Source organism: Ranitomeya variabilis, chromosome 8 (assembly GCF_051348905.1).
Source record: "Ranitomeya variabilis isolate aRanVar5 chromosome 8, aRanVar5.hap1, whole genome shotgun sequence".
Lineage (NCBI taxonomy): Eukaryota > Metazoa > Chordata > Amphibia > Anura > Dendrobatidae > Ranitomeya > Ranitomeya variabilis.
Window position 1 is genome coordinate 160,933,732 of NC_135239.1, and position 16,201 is coordinate 160,949,932.

Sequence of the window (16,201 nt, forward strand, 5' to 3'; positions counted from 1 at the left end):
AAAGGGAGCTACTTTGAAGAACCTAGAATATAAGACATATTTTCAGTTGTTTCACACTTTTTTGTTAACCCCTTCCCGACCCATGACGCCACATAGGCGTCATGAAAACCCGTGCCAATCCGACCCATGACGCCTATGTGGCGTCATGGAATGATCGCGTCCCTGCAGATCGGGTGAAGGGGTTAACTCCGATTTCACCCGATCTGCAGAGACAGGGGAAGTGGTGCTTCAGCCCAGGGGGGGTGGCTTCACCCCCCCGTGGCTACGATCGCTCTGATTGGCTGTTGAAAGTGAAACTGCCAATCAGCGATTTGTAATATTTCACCTGAAAAACTGGTGAAATATTACAATCCAGCCATGGCCGATGCTGCAATATCATCGGCCATGGCTGGAAACACTAATGTAACCCCCCCCCCACCCCACCGATCGCCCCCCCACCGCTCCGTTATGGGGTCCGGTCCCCTCGGTGCTGTGCTCCGCTGCCCCGTGCTCCTGCCCGCTCCCCCCGTGCTGCTGTGCCACCCCCCTGTGCTCCGACGCCCCCCCCCCCCCCCCCCCCCCCCGTGCCCTGATCTCCCCCCCCCTTATACTCACCGAGGCTCCCGGTGTCCGTCCGCCTCCTCGCTGGGCGCCGCCATCTTCCAAAATGGCGGGCGCATACTCAGTGCGCCCGCCGAATCTGCCAGTCGGCAGATTCGTTAAAAGTACATTTTGATCGCTGTGACAGGTTCTATCACAGCGATCAAAATAAAAAAAATAATAAATAAACCCCCCCCCCCTTTATCACCCCATAGGTAGGGACAATAATAAAATAAAGAAAATATATATTTTTTTTTTTCTTTTTCCACTAGGGTTAGGGTTAGAACTAGGGTTAGGGTTACGGTTAGGGGTAGGGTTAGGGTTACAGGTAGGGGTAGGGTTAGGGTTATGGCATGTGTGGATTTGGCTGCGGATCCGCAGCGGATTGGCCGCGGATCCGCAGCGGATTGGCCGCGGATCCGCAGCGGATTGGCCGCTGTGAATTCGTAGCAGTTTTCCATCAGGTTTACAGTACCATGTACACCTATGGAAAACCAAATCCGCTGTGCCCATGGTGCGGAAAATTCCGTGCAGAAACGCTGCGTTGTATTTTCCGCAGCATGTCAATTCTTTGTGCGGATTCCGCAGCGTTTTACACCTGTTCCTCAATAGGAATCCGCAGGTGAAATCCGCACAAAAAAACACTGGAAATCTGCTGTAAATCCGCAGGTAAAACGCAGTGCCTTTTACCTGCAGATTTTTCAAAAATCGTGCGGAAAAATCTTACACGAATCCGCAACGTGGGCACATACCCTTAGGGTTAGGGTTGGAATTAGGGCTAGGGTTGGAAATAGGGTTAAGAATAGGCTTGTGGTTAGGGTTACGGATAGGGTTAGGGGTGTGTTGGGGTTACAGTTGTGGTTAGGGTTGGGATTAGGGTTTGGATTAGGATTAGGGTTGGGATTAGGGTTACGGCTGTGTTGGGGTTAGGGTTGGGATTAGGGTTATGGCTACAGTTGGGATTAGGATTAGGGGTGTGTTGGGGTTAGTGTTGAAGTTAGAATTGAGGGGTTTCCACTGTTTAGGCACATCAGGGGTCTCCAAACGCAGCATGGCGCCACCATTGATTCCAGCCAATCTTGCATTCAAAAAGTCAAATGGTGCTCCCTCCCTTCCAAGCCCCGACATGCGCCCAAACAGTGGTTTACCCCCACATTTGGGGTACCAGCGTACTCAGGACAAACTGGGCAACAACTGTTGGGGTCCAATTTCTCCTGTTACCCTTGCAAAAATAAAAAATTACTTGCTAAGACATAATTTTTGAGGAAAGAACAATTATTTTTTATTTTCATGGCTCTGCGTTATAAACTTCTGTGAAGCACTTGGGGGTTGAAAGTGCTCACCACACATCTAGATAAGTTCCTTCGGGGGTCTAGTTTCCAAAATGGGGTCACTTGTGGGGTGTTTCTACTGTTTAGGCACATCAGGGGCTCTGCAAATGCAACGTGACGCCCGCAGACCATTCCATCAAAGTCTGCATTTCAAATGTCACTACTTCCCTTCCGAGCCCTGACGTGCGCCCAAACAGTGGTTTACCCCCACATATGGGGTATCAGCGTACTCACAACAAACTGGGCAACAAATATTGGGGTCCAATTTCTCCTGTTACCCTTGAGAAAATAAAAAATTGCTTGCTAAAACATCTTTTTTGAGGAAAGAAAAATGATTTTTTATTTTCACGGCTCTGCGTTGTAAACTTCTGTGAAGCACTTGGGGGTTGAACGTGCTCACCACACATTTAGATAAGTTCCTTGGGGGTCTAGTTTCCAAAATGGGGTCACTTGTGGGGGGTTTCTACTGTTTAGGCATATCAGGGGCTCTGCAAACGTAACATGATGCCCGCAGACCATTCCATCAAAGTCTGCATTCCAAAACGTCACTACTTCCCTTCCGAGCCCCGGCATGTGCCCAAACAGTGGTTTACCCCCACATATGGGGTATCAGCGTACTCAGGAGAAACTGGACAACAACTTTTGGGGTCCAATTTCTCCTGTTACCCTTGCAAAAATAAAAAATTCTGGGCTAAAAAAATATTTTTGAGGAAAGGAAACACATTTATTATTTTCACGGCTCTGCGTTATAAACTTCTGTGAAGCACTTGGGGGTTCAAAGTGCTCACCACACATCTAGATAAGTTCCCTTGGGGGTCTAGTTTCCAAAATGGAGTCACTTGTGGGGAGTTCCTACTGTTTAGGCACATCAGGGGCTCTGCAAACGCAACCTGACGCCCGCAGAGCATTCCATCAAAGTCTGCATTTCAAAACGTCACTACTTCCCTTCCGAACCCCGACGTGTGCCAAAACAGTGGTTTACCCCCACATATGGGGTATCAGCGTACCCAGGAGAAACTGGACAACAACTTTTGGGGTCCAATTTCTCCTGTTACCTTTGGGAAAATAAAAAATTGTGGGCTAAAAATCATTTTTGAGAAAAGAAAAATTATTTTTTATTTTCACGGCTCTGCGTTATAAACTTCTGCGAAGCACTTGGGGGTTCAAAGTGCTCACCACACATCTAGATTAGTTCCTTGGGAGGTCTAGTTTCCAAAATGGGGTCACTTGTGCGGGAGCTCCAATGTTTAGGCACACAGGGGCTCTCCAAACGCGACATGGTGTCCGCTAATGATTGGAGCTAATTTTCCATTCAAAAAGCCAAATGGCGTGCCTTCCCTTCCGAGCCCTGCCGTGCGCCCAAACAGTGGTTTACCCCCACATATGGGGTATCATCGTACTCAGGACAAACTGGACAACAACATTTGGGGTCCAATTTCTCCTATTACCCTTGGGAAAATAAAAAATTCTGGGCTAAAAATCATTTTTGAGGAAAGAAAAATTATTTTTTATTTTCACGGCTCTGCGTTATAAACTTCTGTGAAGCACCTGGGGGTTATAAGTGCTCACTATGCATCTAGATAAGTTCCTTTGGGGGTCTAGTTTCCAAAATGGGGTAACTTGTAGGGGAGCTCCAATGTTTAGGCACACAGGGGCTCTCCAAACGCGACATGGTGTCCGCTAACGATTGGAGCTAATTTTCCATTCAAAAAGTCAAATGGCACGCCTCCCCTTCCGAGCCTTGCCGTGCACCCAAACAGTGGTTTACCCCCACATATGAGGTATCAACGTACTCAGGAGAAATTGCCCAACAAATTTTAGGATCCATTTTATCCTGTTGCCCATGTGAAAATGAAAAAATTAAGGCTAAAAGAAATTTTGTGTGAAAAAAAAGTACTTTTTCGTTTTTACGGATCAATTTGTGAAGCACCTGAGAGTTTAAAGTGCTCACTATGCTTCTAGATAAGTTCCTTGGGGGTCTAGTTTCCAAAATGGGGTCACTTGTGGGAGCGCTCCAATGTTTAGGCACACAGGGGCTCTCCAAACGTGACATGGTGTCTGCTAGCGATGGAGATAATTTTTCATTCAAAAAGTCAAATGGCGCTCCTTCCCTTCCGAGCCTTACCATGTGCCCAAACAGTGGTTTACCCCCACATGTGAGGTATCGGTGTACTTAGGAGAAATTGTCCAACAAATTTTAGGATCCATTTTATCCTGTTGCCCATGTGAAAATGAAAAAATTGAGGCTAAAATAATTTTTTTGTGAAAAAAAAGTACTGTTTCATTTTTACGGATCAATTTGTGAAGCACCTGGGGGTTTAAAGTGCTCACTATGCTTCTAGATAAGTTCCATGGGGGGTCTAGTTTCCAAAATGGGGTCACTTGTGGGGGAGCTCCAATGTTTAGGCACACGGGGGCTCTCCAAACGCGACATGGTGTCCGCTAAAGATTGGAGCCAATTTTTCATTGAAAAAGTCAAATGGCGCGCCTTCCCTTCCGAGCCCTGCCGTGCGCCCAAACAGTAGTTTACCCCCACATATGAGGTATCAGCGTACTCAGGACAAATTGGACAACAACGGTCGTGGTCCAGTTTCTCCTTTTACCCTTGGGAAAATAAAAAAAATTTCGCTAAAAGATCATTTTTGTGACTAAAAAGTTAAATGTTCATTTTTTCCTTCCATGTTGCTTCTGCTGCTGTGAAACACCCGAAGGGTTAATAAACTTCTTGAATGTGGTTTTGAGCACCTTGAGGGGTGCAGTTTTTAGAATGGTGTCACTTTTGGGTATTTTCAGCCATATAGAACCCTCAAACTGACTTCAAATGTGAGGTGGTCCCTAAAAAAAATGGTTTTGTAAATTTTGTTGTAAAAATGAGAAATCACTGGTCAAATTTTAACCCTTATAACTTCCTAGCAAAAAAAATAATTGTTTCCAAAATTGAGCTGATGTAAAGTAGACATGTGGGAAATGTTATTTATTAACTATTTTGTGTCACATAACTCTCTGGTTTAACAGAATAAAAATTCAAAATGTGAAAATTGCGAAATTTTCAAAATTTTTGCCAAATTTCCGTTTTTTTCACAAATAAACTCAGAAATTATCGACCTAAATTTACCACTAACATGAAGCCCAATATGTCACGAAAAAACAATCTCAGAATCGCTAGGATCCGTTGAAGCGTTCCTGAGTTATTACCTCATAAAGGGACACTGGTCAGAATTGCAAAAAACGGCAAGGTCATTAAGGCCAAAATAGGCTGGGTCATGAAGGGGTTAAGTATATAATTCCACATGTTAATTCATAGTTTTGATGCCTTCGGTGTGAATTTACAATTTTCATAGTCATGAAAATACAGAAAAATCTTTAAATAAGGTGTGTCCAATCTTTTGGTCTGTACTGTGTGTGATATATATATATATATATATATATATATATATATATATATATATATATATATATATATATATATATATACAGCAAATTGAAAATAACCGCTGCTGTGACGTCCAATTTATTATCTCAAGGGTTCTATTTGATAAATAAAATTATACATATTTATATACATTTCTTTTTGTGATTTTTGCCATTTTAATTTGTTTTTTTCTTCCTTTTCTTATTTTTTTGTTTTGCTTTTGTTACTGATATAAGACAATGGGAAGAAAGAAGCAGAAGAAAACTGCTATTGCTAGAAGAGAACTTGTATTCGATGAGGAGAAGAGAAGGTAAGTGGTGAGTTGGAGATGATACAGGGAGTAAAAGCATCCGTGTGAATGAGGTATTGAAAAAAAAAAAGCCATTTTGCTGATTTAAAGGGAACCTGTTGGCAGGGTTTACTCCTGAAATCCCTCCGCGCAGTATCAGCCTCCTAAAAAGACTTACATTTATTCCCTTATTATTGCAAAGTGTCAGAAAATTTTGTAGAAACTTCCCACTGCAAGTGAAAGGAGAAGAGCGCTCACACACACATGTGATTTTGAGCACTTGCCTGGAGTATATCATGGATTTGCTGGGACATAAATAATGCCTATTGTGACTTTGGCATTATTAGTACAGATTTGACTGCCCCTGGATTAGGTGCCTCTCCTGTGACTAGTCAATCTACTCTACATATGACATGCCGATTTTAATTATGTGTTTTTTTTAATTTTTTTTAAATGAATGCATTGCTATAATATGGGCATGATTGGAAACCTTTCTACAAGGCTAATACTGTGCTAGGGATTAATTGCATCCAAAACTGACGTGACTACTGCAGGCAGTGTCTTAGCTAGACGCCATGTGCTTTACCTGCCAGCGTGACCTTTGAGGTCAGTGATTGGCTTCTGTAGTCACATGAACAATAGATGTGATGTCATCGCTGCAGGGAATTGACCAGGTAATTTATGCTTTTTTTCTTAACTTATTTAAAAATCTCAGACGAGCCCTTTAAAGTGATCTTTGCACTTGGTAAAGCCATTTTTGCACATGATGATTTTTTTTTTGTGAATCCGCAGCAAACTATCATTGGTTGGAAGAATCATTAGAAATGATCTAGTGGACATTTTCATCAGGAACATCCTAGCAATGATAATGAGGGATTCCTGGTCAGGAGAGGACTGTCATCATTGCCTAGTTCCAGCTATGTACTTCATGACAGCGCTAATACCAGATTATTGCACATTTTTCTGTACTGTTCTTTATTAGTTTATGTAAAATTAGGCTAAGTTCACATCTCAAAAATGCAATGCAGAATGCTGTGATGATTTTTTTTTTGCAAAATGACAGAATTGTTTAAAGGATTCATTATAGTCAGTGGGGTCCCGGCGGGCTGTTGTTTTCCATCATGTAATGCATCCGTCACTGCATTGAACTCCATCTTTCTGCTTCTATAGTGGAGCTTATGTTATAGGGTTATAAGGCTCACAGCTGGGGTGATGTGAACCTGGCCGGACATAGTAGGACAGTGAACTAGTTCAGTATTAGAATGATTACTATTATTTTAACAGTGAAGATTAACTTGTTACTGTCATGAAAGCTTATCTGATAATTTCTAGTAACCTTCACAAATCCCAATTTTTTATTTAAATTTTTAGAGAATATTTGACTGGATTTCACAAACGTAAACTGCAAAGGAGAAAAGCTGCAGTGGAAGAGATCAAGCGCAAAATTAAAGACGAGCAGAAGAGGCTGAAAGATGAGGTACAAAGGACATTCACTCAGTGCTGCCATAACTTCATTATTTCTAAGAAGGCGGTTCAGAGCTGTCCCCGTGGGAATGACAAAGGGATCTGACTGGTTAGCATAGGGGCAAGGAAGTGCACAAAGCTTGGCCTTGCTATAGCATTAAAAGGCTTTTCCAGGCCAAGGCTAATTTCTCCTACGTATCATTGGGGGACACAGGACGAATGGGTGTTATGCTGCTGCCACCAGGAGGACACTAAGTTAAACACACACAAAAGATTAACTCCTCCCCTGCAGTATACACCCACAGGCTGGACAATCCAGAGCCAGTTCTTACTTAGTGTCTCAGGAGGCACTTGGGTCCTCAGGACCCCACCAATTTTTTGTTTTAATGGAAAGAAGGGAGCGACAGGCAAATTTTTTAGCTCTGATCTCTCCCGCACCAACAACGGGCAAGTACACGGAGCGTTCCTCCTGTATCCTTTCCCGCAACGATGGATGCCAGCCCTGGCTCACCTTTCAGTGTGGCGACGGTTCCCTAGCGTCCCGATCTCCTTCCATCCTTCTCAGGCGACCATGGGGACTAATCATCCACCTAAGTCTCCTGGAGCCAGGGCACAGCCGGACAAATTGACAGGGCGTCCGCGCAGCCGCCCACTGCACCACCACTGAATATAGTGGCTGATACATGGCGGCAGTAGCTCTCCACCCTCTCCCTATCACGGTGAAGGTGGATGGAGCATCGGTCCCATCGCACAAGGTAAGTGCGGGGACCGACCAGCTGGCAGCAGGGGGCCCCCCCTTACTCTCTTCTAAATGCGGCCCTGCAGCCGCGGGACAATGTGCGGTTCTGCAGCCGCGGGGCAGCGTGCGGCTCTGCAGCCGCGGGGCAACGTGCGGTTCTGCAGCCGCGGGGCAGCGGGTGGCTCTGCAGCCGCGGGACAGCGTGCGGCTCTATAGCCGCTGGGCAGCGTTTATTTCTGAGAGGGCTCGGCGGCTCCCAGGCCTGGGTCGGACTACAGCGCCCGCCTACAAGCATGCCGCCGCCCGCCCACGACACGCCCCCTCCCTGGGCGCTTCTCGCTCCCGAGAAGCGCCCTTCTCACTTCTCGGCGGCCATCTTGGACCAGGAAGTGCACTGGCGGCTCTGCAGCACCGCAGCGCTCAGGACAGGAGGAAAGCTTCAGGATCTCCCTGCCAAGCCACCGCGGATCCTAGGTGAGACGCACCCAATAGGATTGCCTCTCTCCCCTGCCAGTACGCTCACTCCACAGCAAATATGTCACAGTCTAGGCAAAAACGGACTGGAAAGACCCACTCTGTTATTTTTGCTGTGTGCACCTCCTGCAAGATTTCTCTGCCCCGAGGTCACACCACCCCGCTGTGCTCTGCCTGTGAAATGCCCGCGGCACAGGATAATCCGGCCTCTGACCCGGAATGTACTGAACCTAGTACCCCCGCATGGGCGTCCTCCCTTGCTCGATCTGTGGCATCCTTGGAAAGGACGATACAGTCCCTCCGTGAGCCGTCCCTTACCCAGGGTACTTCCAAGGATGATGTAACGCGGTCTAAGAACCCCTCACGGCCCAGAGGTCGTTCCGTTTCCAGAAGCCCTCACTCATATAGAAAGAGGTCCAGGGTAATATCTCCGGTCCGTGATCAGCCTTCTGGTTCAGAGAGCGAAGTCTCTCGTCACTCATCCCCAGATCATAGCAGGGAATCTTTTCTGGACGACGCTTCCAGCGTGTCCTGTTCCCCAGAGTACCGTCATGACCAAGAGACCCTTGATTCTCTCATAGACTCTGTAAGTCAGACTCTACAGTTAGAGGAGGAAGCCCCGTCTAAGGCGGCTCATCCCGTGTCATTTGGGCGGACTACAAAGGCTCATAGGTTTTTTCCCACGCATCCTCAATTCAAGGACATTGTCGATCTCCATAGAGTCCGTCCGGATAAACGCTTCTCAGGTCAGAAGGCTATGCAATTGAAGTATCCGTTTGCTCAGGACCTTGCTAAGGAGTGGTCTCAGTCACCCTCCGTGGACCCGCCAGTGTCGCGGCTAGCCACAAAGGCGGTTCTATCTTCCTCCGAGGGCGCGTCCATCAAGCATCCCACGGATAGACAAATTGATCAGATGGCTCGCTCGGCTTTTGAAGCTTCCTCGGCTTCTCTCTTTCCTTCTTTTGCCGCCACATGGGTTGCAAAAGCCATGTCCCATTGGGCCGAGTCTTTAGCCTCTACTGCACTTCATGCCGACTTACCCCCTGAGGTTTCTCACCTGGCCACTCAGATTGCCAGAGCGGGGGACTTTGTAGTTTCCGCATCCTTAGACGCGGCCAACTGTGCCTCACAGGCAGCGGCCAATGCTGTCACGGTCCGCAGATCCCTTTGGCTCAGGGACTGGAAAGCGGACTCAGGATCCAAAAAATCTCTCACGTCCCTTCCATACCAGGGTGAACGTCTGTTTGGGGACAAACTAGATAAAATGATCGCAGACTCCACAGGGGGAAAGAGCAAATTCCTTCCCCAGCAACGGACCTTTCGTCCCTTTCGCAACCAACAGGGCCGAGGCCGATATTTCCGTTTCGGTTCCAACTGGTCCAATCCTTCCTCCGCGCCACCTGGCGTCGGGAGAGGTCAGCGCAAGGACAGAACCTCCCAGCCATCTTACAAACCTTCTCCCTCTTGGAGAGGCAGACCCAGACAACAGGGGTCCAGGGGGTCCAGATCTAACAGGTCTCCTCCTCAATGACTCTTGGCAGACGCCAAAGGACACCGACAGAGTTGGCGGCCGCCTACTCTTCTTTCGGGACGCGTGGCTCTCGGTAGTTCCCGACCGATGGGTCCGCGATCTGGTATCCGTCGGTTACAAGATAGAGTTTGTCTCTCTTCCCCCATCTCGTTTCTTTCAGTCCCCTCCTCCCAGAGCAAGGGTCCGTCAGTATTTCCAGGCCATAAAATCGCTATGGGACGACGGGGTCATCATCCCGGTACCTCAGGACGAAAGGTACCAAGGTTTTTATTCCAATCTTTTCATTGTACCAAAGAAGGACGGCTCCGTACGTCCGATATTGGACCTCAAACTCCTCAACAGGTACGTCCGTGTGCGTCAATTCCGAATGGAGTCCCTCCGCTCGGTAATTGCCTCTCTGGAAGAGGGCGAGTTTCTTGCATCTCTAGATGTTCAAGACGCTTACCTGCACATTCCCATTCTGCCGTCTCATCAGCGCTTTCTCCGCTTCGCGGTCCAGGGCCACCATTTTCAGTTTGTCGCCCTACCGTTCGGGCTGGCCACCGCTCCTCGGGTGTTCACCAAGGTCATGGCGGCTGCCGTGGCCATTCTCCATGCTCGAGGCATAGTGGTGTTGCCCTACCTGGACGACATTCTTATAAAGGGTCCCTCTTTCCGGTCCTGTTCAGAGGCGGTAGATGTCACTATAAATACTCTTTCACGCCTGGGCTGGAAACTCAATTTCAAAAAATCTTCCCCAGTCCCGGCCCAAACCATACCCTACCTGGGCATGATCTTAGACTCCTCTCAGGGTCTAGTACTCTTGCCTCCGGAAAAGGTATCTACTCTACAGAGAGAGGTCCGGAAGCTTGCTCAACCTCGCTCTCACTCCCTACGCTTCTCCATGAGGGTACTCGGCAGGATGGTGGCGGCAATGGAGGCAGTGCCCTTTGCGGTTTTTCACCTCCGGCCCTTACAACACGCCATTCTGGCAGTATGGGACAGGAATCCCGCCTCGCTCGACCGCCGTCTCCTTCTCTCTCGCCAAATCAGACAATCCCTCAGGTGGTGGACCGAGAGGTCCTCCCTGACTCGGGGGAAGTCTTTCCTTCCGGTGCACTGGCTGGTTGTCACAACGGACGCCAGTCTCTTCGGCTGGGGTGCAGTGTTCCAGCGTCACTCGACCCAGGGTCGCTGGTCGCCGCAGGAGTCCCAGCTACCCATCAATATCTTAGAGATTCGGGCAATCAGACTAGCCCTCCATCATTTTCAGCAGTTCCTCTCCGGACGTGCGGTAAGAGTCCAGTCCGACAACGCTACTGCAGTAGCCTACGTCAACCGCCAAGGGGGCACTCGCAGCAGGGCGGCCATGGTCGAGGTGACGCTAATTCTCCGTTGGGCCGAGGCACATCATTCCATTCTCTCAGCAGTTTTCATACCAGGCGTGGAAAACTGGGAAGCGGACTTTCTAAGTCGCCACAGCCTCGATCCCGGAGAGTGGTCTCTTCATCCCGCAGTCTTTCACCAGATCTGCTCTCGTTGGGGGACCCCGGACGTGGATCTAATGGCATCCCGCCTCAATTGTCAGGTTCCCGTCTTCATGGCCAGGTCTCACGACCCCTCAGCCTTCGGAGCCGACGCTCTAGTCCTCTCATGGCAGGGCTTCAGTCTCCCATACATCTTTCCCCCAATTCCCCTTCTGGGGAAGGTTATCAGGAAGATCAGGGCAGAACGGATTCCAGTAATCCTCATCGCTCCGGATTGGCCACGCAGGACATGGTATGCCGAGATGGTTCAACTGGTCTCAGACGTACCTTGGAGGCTGCCGAATCGCGCAGACCTCCTGTCTCAAGGGCCCATTTACCACCCGAACTCAGAGGCCCTGTGTTTAACGGCGTGGCCGTTGAGTCCTGGGTTCTGAGGCAGAAGGGGTTGTCTCAGACGGTGATATCTACCATGCTCCGTGCACGCAAGTCTTCTTCTATGCGCATCTACCACCGCGCTTGGAAGGCATACTTCGCCTGGTGCAGGGATCGGAGGCGTTCCCCCCTCCGTTTTTCTATTCCTCACATTTTGGAATTCCTCCAATCAGGCGTAGACTTGGGTCTTGCACTCAGCTCTCTTAAGGGCCAAATTTCTGCTCTCTCGGTCCTTTTTCAGAGAAGGATCGCAAACAGATTGCAGGTCAGGACCTTTATCCAGGGGGTTTCTCATATGGTTCCGCCTTACAAGATGCCTTTGGAACCATGGGACCTGAACCTAGTTCTCTGTGCTCTTCAAGAGCCACCTTTTGAGCCCTTGCACGAGGTGTCTTTACTGTTCTTGTCTTGGAAGATTGTCTTCCTCGTGGCTGTCACGTCTATTCGACGTGTCTCTGAGCTGGCAGCTCTGTCGTGCCGACCTCCTTTCCTCGTGTTCCACCAGGATAAGGTAGTTCTGCGGACATGTCCGACTTTTCTTCCGAAGGTCGTTTCCTCTTTCCATCTTAATGAGGAAATTGTTCTTCCCTCACTGTGCCCTGCGCCTTCCCACCCCACGGAAAGGGCGCTCCACACTCTGGACTTAGTGAGGGGTCTCAGACGTTATGTCTCCAGGACTGCGTCTTTCCGTAGATCAGATGCCTTGTTTGTTCTTCCGGAGGGGCCACGGAAGGGACTACCCGCTTCCAAGGCCTCCATTGCCAAGTGGATTCGTTCCGCCATCCAAGAGTCCTACCGTGTCAAGGGTCACGCTGCACCTCCGGGGATCAAGGCTCATTCTACCCGGTCAGTCGGCGCGTCCTGGGCCATCCGGCACCAGGCATCGGCAGCACAAGTCTGCAAGGCTGCTACATGGTCCAGTCTACATACGTTCACGAAACACTACCATGTGCACTTTCAGGCTTCGGCAGACGCTTCCGTCGGTAGGCGAATCCTACAAGCGGCTGTGTCTCATCTGTAGTTGTAGGCTCGCACAGCATTTATAACTTCTGGTGACCCACCCAGGGACTGCTTTGGGACGTCCCATTCGTCCTGTGTCCCCCAATGATACGTAGGAGAAAAGGAGATTTTTGTGTACTCACCGTAAAATCTTTTTCTCCGAGTCATCATTGGGGGACACAGCACCCTCCCTGTTAGCCTAGTTGGCTCAATTGTTCTTTTCAGTCTGTGTTTTGACTATGACATGTTTTCTGTTTGATAACTGGTTTACTCCTACTGCTTTGTTACCGAACTGGCTCTGGATTGTCCAGCCTGTGGGTGTATACTGCAGGGGAGGAGTTAATCTTTTGTGTGTGTTTAACTTAGTGTCCTCCTGGTGGCAGCAGCATAACACCCATTCGTCCTGTGTCCCCCAATGATGACTCGGAGAAAAAGATTTTACGGTGAGTACACAAAAATCTCCTTTTTCATGCTGCACTGTTCCATGCCAAATCAGTTGGCTTGAGTGATCATCACATGATCCTGTGTGATAGTAGTGGTCACGTGCCGACTAGCTTCATTTTCTGCTTCTCTCAAATGTTCATGTCCCATATCACCTCAAAGAATTTTGGTGTGCGTGAAGCATTAATTACAATGGCTTTCTAGTCCAGGGATAATTAACGTCCGGTACTGTATCTAGTCCAGGGACAATTCACATCCGGTACTGTAGTATGCTGAATCCTAACAGTGTGTAGGTTACACACTTTTGGAGTTCTGCTCCACTTCTTGGTCTGAGCACCCACCTTCATTTGAGTTTTGCATAAACAAGGGCTTATTCGATGACTGCACGTAGAAGCAAGCAGAGCAGAATCCTGACAGTGTATAAGTCTCACATTTTTGGGATGCGGCGTGCTACAATGCTGGAAGAATATTACCCCTGACCCAGAGAGCCCCTTTAATTATTGCATCATTCACGCATACACAAATTCTTTGAGATGAGTATGTTATTTGCATGTTTCTTGAGCCAAGGGTGGAGAAGACTGATTTTAATGTGTATGATTTCTTTGTGTCTATTTGCAGAATTAATCTTTCCTCTATAAGCTACTATACACTTCCCAGAATGCAAATCATCCAACATCTCATCATCCATCTGAAGAACAGGAGAGAGGCTTTCTAGTCACGTACTTGCTGCTGGTTTATCAAAGGGGTTATTCCACCCCAACATTTATCATATATCCACAGTCTGCCGCGGGGGCCCTGCCAAACCCTAAAACTGGGGTGCAGGCTACCTTGTGTGAATCAAGCAGCCGTGCACATATTTGACCACCTCTGCATTTACTTCTGTGGGAGTCATAGATCACCTGTGTGAACACAGCCCCTACAGACAGTACATGGAGTGGTGGTCACCCCTGAGCACTACCTGCCTATTTACGATGGAGTAAAGTTCCCAAAGTCCATGCTCCACCAACCATATATTTATTACTTATCCTGTGGAAATGTGATAAATGGTGTTGGTTGGAATTGCCCTTTTAATATCACCTGCCGTCTATTATTACTTAGAGGACAGTTGGGTAAATCTGGGATTATTCAGTATCTGTGCCATATTTCCCAACAGGTTTGTGGCTTGCTAGTGAATATAGGGGAAGCTATAATGTGGCTCATCTGTCAGCCAGGAATGCTGGGATATGTCAACCCTGCAGAAATGTGAATGAAGGGGAAAAAACGAGTTATCTGAGTGATTGTCATTCCTCCCGGGTTTTGACCAGCTTTGTCTTTTTCTCCCTGTAGAGACATAAAGAATACATAAAGATGCTAAAGGAGAGAGAAGAAGCTTTAGGTAAGAAGCCAACCAAATACAAGTATTAATAATGCCAGTGAGTGAGATTTCTGGCTGTTCATATAGTCTGGAATGTGTGATATGACTATGTATGTCCAACAGGAATCTCAGCAGGATTAACCCTCCTGAGCCGTCTATATGGGCATGTAGGTCACAGGAAACTGGATAACATGATACCCTGATATCTGTGATCTGATGTCTTATTCCAGGGAAATCCACGTTCTTCTCAGACATAAATGAGCTGTTCAGGACTATGGACCGGATATAGATCTCCCTGAGAATCTGCTTCCATTGATTCTGCCTCCAGAGATTATAGTAAATCTCACAGCTCTGTAGCACTGTCTGCCTGTGAGATGGAAGCTGAGAGGAACCTGCAGATTTCAGGTATAATCACACACAGCTCTGCAGTGAGATCATGGAGCGGCCATCTCACGTTTCATTGGTAACTCTTCATGTAATATAGTCTATGGAGGCAGATTCTCAGGAGATCAGTGTCCGGCCCGGAGCCTGAAACAGCTCATTTATTTATAAGAAAAGCTTTGATTTCTCTGGATGGAATAAGGCTTCAGATCGCAGTTATCATGTTATTCAGCTTCATATCACCTACAGGCCCATATAGACGGCTTAGGCGGAGTTGATCCCACTGACAGATTCCCCTTAATGGGATTTGTCACTTCTATATGTGTTTAAAATATTATAAAAACTCATCAATATATATTTTCAAATAGCAAAGACAGCTCCCTTCTCTGTTTATACATTGGCCATTAAAAAAAGAGACTGGCTTAGCTACCGCACTGAGCAGCCTGACCCTCTTTGGGAACTGAGGATGAAGCTAGTGACACCTTTGAAAGAACATGAAGATCTTCTTAATCATATTACTTATTTTTATAGCACCATTGATTCCATGGTTTGTACATGAGAAGGGGTAACATACAAGATACTAATATAAAATGCAGTGAGCAAACGAACAATAACAGAGGGGAGCGGGCCCTGCCCTTGCGGGCTTACATTCTACATATTATTCCACATCTTCCCGTGTGCTGTTCACTCAGTCATCGAGGTGTGCCTGGAACTATTACAGTCACCGTTCACCATACTATGGGTACATCTGTAATCACTCTCCGGCATTTTGATTGACAGCTCGCTCTGTGGAGTAAGTTCCTTTTCTCCCGGTAGCTGTGCTTTCAGTACGGCAGCCCTTTTAACTTGCTGACAAATTCACCGGACTTTAATCTGTTGCAAGGTTGTCTTTTATTGTGACACTCACATGTTACAGTGATCCCCGTTGTTAGTAGTTATTCGGGAAGTTTTCTTCAGTGATTTAGCAGCGATATTTTGACCCTCGCTCAACGTCCAGTGAATAAAATAATTTCTTGACTAACTATGAAGAGCAGGTATCACTGTAACTGTTGTGATTCACAATAAGACGGCCTTGTCACATCTTGCTGCAGATTATAGATTGTGCAGTGGATTCTTCCCGTGGGGCTACAAACCCGATTCTACTTAGACCTCCAAACTGAAGTTTCAGTGCATGACAACTGCTGCCAGTATTGCTGGCTTGTTTAGATGGGCTGGTAGTCGGGAACGTGCATTTCTAGGAACTCTTGCTCCCCAGATATTAACTTGTCTACATGGGACATAAGGCTTCAGCGGTGGCAAGACCCTTTTA

At 47.5% G+C, this 16,201-nt stretch overlaps 1 protein-coding gene across 2 annotated transcripts in view; it reads left to right on the forward strand.

Moving 5' to 3' along the window:
* NOL12 (nucleolar protein 12) overlaps window positions 1–16,201 on the forward strand; it is a 36,217-nt gene that overhangs the window by 6,199 nt on the left and 13,817 nt on the right. For both annotated transcript variants that reach the window (XM_077278205.1, XM_077278204.1), the window contains 3 exons: window positions 5,559–5,632; window positions 6,983–7,088; window positions 14,484–14,532. In XM_077278205.1, the coding sequence (XP_077134320.1) occupies window positions 5,562–5,632; window positions 6,983–7,088; window positions 14,484–14,532 (226 nt within the window). In that variant the 5' untranslated portion in view covers window positions 5,559–5,561. The remainder of the gene's footprint in view (window positions 1–5,558; window positions 5,633–6,982; window positions 7,089–14,483; window positions 14,533–16,201) is intronic.